At 44.5% G+C, this 6000-nt stretch overlaps 1 protein-coding gene across 1 annotated transcript in view; it reads left to right on the forward strand.

Annotated features, from left to right (window-relative positions):
- LOC134751451 (calsyntenin-1) overlaps positions 1–6000 on the forward strand; it is a 274101-nt gene that overhangs the window by 251630 nt on the left and 16471 nt on the right. The window contains exons 6-12 of the mRNA XM_063686859.1: positions 662–862; positions 1444–1524; positions 2415–2597; positions 3651–3778; positions 4525–4705; positions 5281–5418; positions 5798–5930. Of these exons, the coding sequence (XP_063542929.1) occupies positions 662–862; positions 1444–1524; positions 2415–2597; positions 3651–3778; positions 4525–4705; positions 5281–5418; positions 5798–5930 (1045 nt within the window). The remainder of the gene's footprint in view (positions 1–661; positions 863–1443; positions 1525–2414; positions 2598–3650; positions 3779–4524; positions 4706–5280; positions 5419–5797; positions 5931–6000) is intronic.

Raw genomic sequence — 6000 nt, forward strand, 5'->3', positions numbered from 1 at the left:
GAGTCAGACAGTCGTGGGCTTATTTTTATGGGACTTGAATAATATAATATTTTTTTTACTAGCCTATTATGGTGTCCCACTGCTGGGCAAAGGCCTCTCCCCTTGTCTTCCACGACTCCCGATATAGTGCCTCCTCCGGCCAGTTGTTGAAAAAGGTGTCTAGGTCGTCCCGCCATCTGCGTCTGGGCCTGCCGGGTCAGCGCCCCTCTTCTATTCGTTGCCGTGTGTTCAAAAGCTATTTATTGGTATGTTTAAACGCAAGTCCTGGGAGGCCATTTAAATTGGATAACTAACTCAAAAAAGAACAAGCAAGCTCAAATTTTCACGCACTCGATAGCGGTCCTTGACTTCTACTTAGTAACCAAAAACGAGATAAAAATATACAGAGACCGGCTAAAACGCGGACAGCAAGGATAGCATGGTCGCGTTTTTATGGTAACTGATAAAGAGGTGACCATCATAGCCCTACAGGTTTCGGCGAGCTGTTGAAGCCCTGTGGATAAAATCCTTAAAGTTTGTATATAATAAATAGTGTTATAATTCAAACTTTTCAATCTCGTACCTACTTAGGCCACTTAGCAAGCTTCGTGGCCTAAACACGGTACTCGACTAAAAACCTCTCTATTATATCACGATTGTATAACTATTTTGTTACCACCAGGAGTGGCAGAACGCGTGGACTACGCCCCCGGGACGGGGCCCCTGGCCCTGTTTCCAGCCGCGCGCCTCGAGGCCTGCTCGTCCGACGAGCGCTGCCCCGGCGTCACCAGGATCCAGGCCGCCGTCACCCTGCAGGCCTCCAGGGCCGGCACGGGCTGCGACCGGGACACCTATGCTATACACTCGCAGAGGACCATTTGTGGTAAGTTCTCTTTCATCGTCGTTGTCTAGAACCCTACATTTAAAAAAAACAATAAACTTTTTTTTTTGGGCAGTTGTGTAATACGTAGCTGATGATTAATCTCAGAACTACAACAATAATTTTATTAGAGGGGTGCTGAGTGAGAATTGCCATGCAATTACTGCCAAAAAATGGAATATCCTGACAAAAGTCAGGACATCATCCTAAAAATCCTGAGTTCCTGGACATTAATTTTTCCAAAAATCAATCTTTTAACTTTATTAAGCACTCGTTTCGTGGGCCACCAGCCCCTTAACTCGCCACCATATCCTGTAGCTTACAGCATAACCTGACTTGTCTGGGGAAATCCTGACGTAGTTATGGTAACCTTAGGTACGACAGCATCTCACAAACCTTTACTAGCCAGTACATATCCAGTTGTTGGTACAAAACGGTCGAAATCGGCTAGAACAGGATGATTTACCTGTCACGCAACCAGCCCATCTTTGTAAAACGTCTGAAGGATATACATATAAGAATAAATTCTGTATTCTACTAGTAAAGCAGTTACCTTTTATAATGTTAATACTTTTTACTTCCAGGTTTGGACCCTAAGACAGTGGACCTCCTGCCCAGTCCGGGCGCTGGCAACGAATGGGCGAAAGCTCTCAAACCTGATTCAGGTATGCATCTTATCTCACCATAATTTTGATACTATAGTTTTGTTTTTCTTTTTGGCCCATTCACTTCACAGCGTATTTAATAATACAAAGCAATTGTAAGACCGCAAATTACGGGAATGGACCACGTAGTAAAAAGTCGTTAGGGCCATCGCAGTATCGACTGTATCTCTTTGAACAGATTACAAGTCCAACAATAGATAAAGCCTTTACTGTCTCTAATGTCCATTCTTAGGTAGTCGAGTACACGCCAAGGGTGGCCGGTTTCATACGGTACCACAGACCACATATATTCTAAAGACATAGCATGGTCCCGCTACCCCCTCTGCCACACATACGATAGTAGCTTTACTCGATAAATTTTCGAATTTCGAATCACGCCACCAATCCTACTTCAGTCGGCGGACCACATGTCTTTGAACGGACCAATCACGGATTACGGCACGGGACTCGCTCACCTCGTCCCCCGCACCATCCCGTACCCCTGTATTTTTGGCAGTTCCACCCTGTTCTTTAGAAATAGGTGTTCTGTGTACTGTACTATTGATGCTGACTATACACTGTATACAATAAAAATGTATTCTATTATATTGTAAAATCTATTATGTTGAAATACGGAGCTAATTTAATTTATTTTAATTGGTATCTTGGTCTGGGCTGAAAAACAGCGCTGCAGTGTCACTCACGCTGAGTTGATGCTGGCAGCATTATGCTGACGCCCAAACCATTTGTCACAGCAAATGTTTAGTTATTAAGTTACAGATATTAGGTTAAGGTTATAGATTATAGATATAATGTTTATAGGTTAAGTAACTTTTTGATATTGTGTTTTCTGTATTCGCTGTTGTGGCAATAAATACATATTCATTCATTCATTCATTGTATCGTTCCAGGTCGCGACGGCGAGCAGATGTTCGAGTTTGACGGCTCAACGACGGCGTCAGCGGTGCCCTCTAGCGTGCTGCCGTCCTCCCTGGCCGGCAGCTTCTCCATCTCCACGTGGATGCGCCACGCACCGCCGCCCGACCACGACAAGCACAGGAAGGAGCATGTCTTGTGTCTCGCTGATGACCACAGTAAGTTGTCTTTATATACAACTTGCGAGGCAGAGGGGTGGTCAGGGTATAAAGACCAGTCGGGACAGCTCGTTCCGTTGCCGGACTGCAGACCGTCAACATCAACATCTCCTGTTGATGCTTCGTAGACAAAATTAAAAGGACAAATTACTTTCGTCAAAATCAAACCCTAGTAGAGATCACTAGTACTGCAGTTTCTAAAGTAGTAAAATCAGATTTCTAAGAATTTCACTTGACGTCTCAAGACTCAAGTCAACGTTTCAAGACGATTATTTTACTTGTCATTTTTAGGGTTCCGCACCCAAAGAGTAAAAACGGGACCCTATTACTAAGACTCCACTGTCCGTCTGTCTGTCACCAGGCTGTATCTCATGAACCGTGATAGCTAGACAGTTGAAATTTTCACAGATTTCTGTTGCCGCTGTAACAACAAATACTAAAAACAGAATAAAATAAATATTTAAGTGGGGCTCCCATACAACAAACGTGTTTTTTTTTGCCGTTTTTTGCGTAATGGTACGGAACCCTTCGTGCGCGAGTCCGACTCGCACTTGGCCGGTTTTTTACATTCATTGTGACAGAAAAAAACTTCTAAAGCTGCAAATCTTCAACAAATCCGCATTTGTAGACAACAGTAGACAATGTCGTGGAATGCTCCTCATGTGCTTTAAATTAAAATAGGACAGAATAGAATAGTTTTTATTTGAAATTAAAGTGTCTCGAAATGGCCCCATCTCAGCATGCTGCTGGCGACTTCCAGCGCTGATCTTCCGGTGAGACCATCAAGTGAGAATCACGGAAGGTAACAGACAAAAAGAAAGCAACACAAAGGAAAGAAAGCTCCCCGCCGAGGTTTTCCCGAGGGGCTACAGTATGGGGTTCTTCAAAAAAGGAGTGTACAGATTTTTAAAGGGTCGGCAACGCGCATGTAATATCTCTGGTGTTGCAGGCGTCTATAGGCTACGGTGACTGCTTACCATCAGGCGGGCCGTATGCTTGTTTGCTCCCGTCGTGGTATAAAAAAAAAGAAACATGAAATAATGTGTGTTACAGAAATGAACCGCCACCACTACGCCCTGTTCGTCCGCAACTGCCGCCTGATCCTGCTGCTGAGGCGAGACTTCGGCAATGGTGACCTCAACATCTTCCGACCCGCCGAGTGGCGCTGGAAGATCCCCGAGGTACCATTATTGTTCACAGAAATTTTCAAAAGCGAAAACTATGCATTCTTTCGTAGGAGTTTTCATTTTAAAAAAATCCTCCTAGATACCGTTCCTACCCACTGACTGAGCGGCAACTGACTTTCATGAAGCTTCCTTACACATTTTACTTAACCATGTGTAAGGAACAAAATATATTGCTTGGTCCATGTTTAAATTGCGTCTTGTACCTGGGGCCGTAGCTAAGATGACGATCGCATATTGTCAACAAACTCCATTCGAAAAGTAAAATGTGTCGGATGTTATTCCGGGAGAAAAATCACGAGATCTTTTCCAACAGTATTATACAATCGTGATATAATGCAGAGTCTTTCAGCCGAGTGCCGTGTTTAGGCCACGAAGCTTGCTGAGTGGCCTAATGAAGGTACGAAATTTATCGCGAGAAGAAAGCTTGATTATATCACTATTGTATACAATACTTTTTTACAAGTCATCTCAAATCATACTTTTTCTACTATAAAACCTAAATAATTAAAGAAAATTAGGTAAGTAAGTAAGTAATCTCATCTTTCATGTGTTATCAGCCGAATTTTCACATTATTGGCTCAGTCATCAGATTTTGCAAAAGCAACAGCTTCTATAAACGAATCATCATCATCATTGGCCACAGCATCTTGACAGATGATTGTTGCAGCGACAGTTTATTAAGAAGAAGTGGTCTGATAAACGAATCAAAGCTCTAACATTTTGCTAATTTACTTCGACAGGTGTGCGATAACGAATGGCACCACTACGCTGTAAACGTGCGCTTCCCGAACGTGGAACTCTTTGTCGATGGAGAACCTTACCGACCTGTTGACGGAAAGGGACCAGAAGTTATCGATGACTGGCCACTCCATCCTGCTCAAGGAGTCAACACCACGCTAGTCGTTGGAGCCTGTTGGCAAGGTAGGTGGTGGTAGAAACTTACTGCGCTGTTGACAGTGCTGACGGCAAAGGACCAGAAGTCATCGATGACTGGCCACTGCACCCTGTTCATGGAGTCAACACTACCATCGTCGTTGGAGCCTGTTGGCAAGGTGTAGGTGGAACTAGAACCTTACCGACGTGTTGACGGCAAAGGACCAGAAGTCATCGATGACTGGCCACTCTATCCTGCTCATGGAGTCAAAACTACGCATGTTATTGGAGTCTGTTGGCAAGGTAGGTGGAACTAGAACCTTACCGACCTGTTGACGGAAAGGGACCAGAAGTTATCGATGACTCGCCACTGCATACTGCTCATGGAGTCAACACTACCCTCGTCGTTGGATCCTGTTGGCAAGGTAGGTGGAAGTAGAACCTTACCGACCTATTGACGGAAAAGGACCAGAAGTCATCGATGATTGGCCACTCAATCTTGCTCATGGAGTCAACACTAAGGAAGTCAATCACAAGAAAGATCGCTGAAAGATCTCAATAACAGATTTATGACTAATATTTTAAAACCAAGAATATTAATCCAAAGTTTTGAATGTTTTTAGGAACCGAAAGCGACATGAAACACCACTTGCACGGGTGGCTGGCCGGGCTGGGCGTGCTGGTGCACGCCGTGCAGCCGCCGGCCGCGCTCAAGTGCGTCGCGCACTGCCGCGAGGGGCTCAGCCTCGCCCCGGATCTATGTACGTTATAACACTAACCGTAACATGTCCGCAACATAATGGTGTTATAGACAGATGTAATAGACGGATGTTTTAAGTTTTTGTAAAGGAGTCACGAATTGGTTGAGTGGTGTCCGTACCTAATTTGTTTATACTAAAAAATAGATAAATCAAAGAAAGAAAAGCGGAAAAGAAGAAAGAAAACGGGGAGTAGACATTTTTCAATAAAACACATAGACAACTCTGAAATGTAGGAAGCTTTTAATTTTAATTATTTCCACAGATTTTTATCACTATTTATAGTTTGACAATATTGTTTTGCCAAGTTTGCCGTTTTTGTCGTTAATATCGTTTTGTTTGTCGACGAGTAGTAAAATGTTTATTGTTATTCTGTTTGTAGACCTGAAATCGGTGTCGGTGGAGGGCGACGGCGTGGCGGACGTGGAGACGCTGCTGCGCCGCGTGGCGTACGGCGACGCGCGTGCCTTCCCCACGCCCGGCCGCCGCAACGTGCACGTCGCCACCACCATCACGTGAGTACTGACCACCACCACCACCACATCAGTGTCGGTGGAGGGCGACGGCGTGGCGGACGTGGAGACG

The sequence above is a fragment of the Cydia strobilella genome, chromosome 22 (assembly GCF_947568885.1).
Source record: "Cydia strobilella chromosome 22, ilCydStro3.1, whole genome shotgun sequence".
NCBI lineage: Eukaryota > Metazoa > Arthropoda > Insecta > Lepidoptera > Tortricidae > Cydia > Cydia strobilella.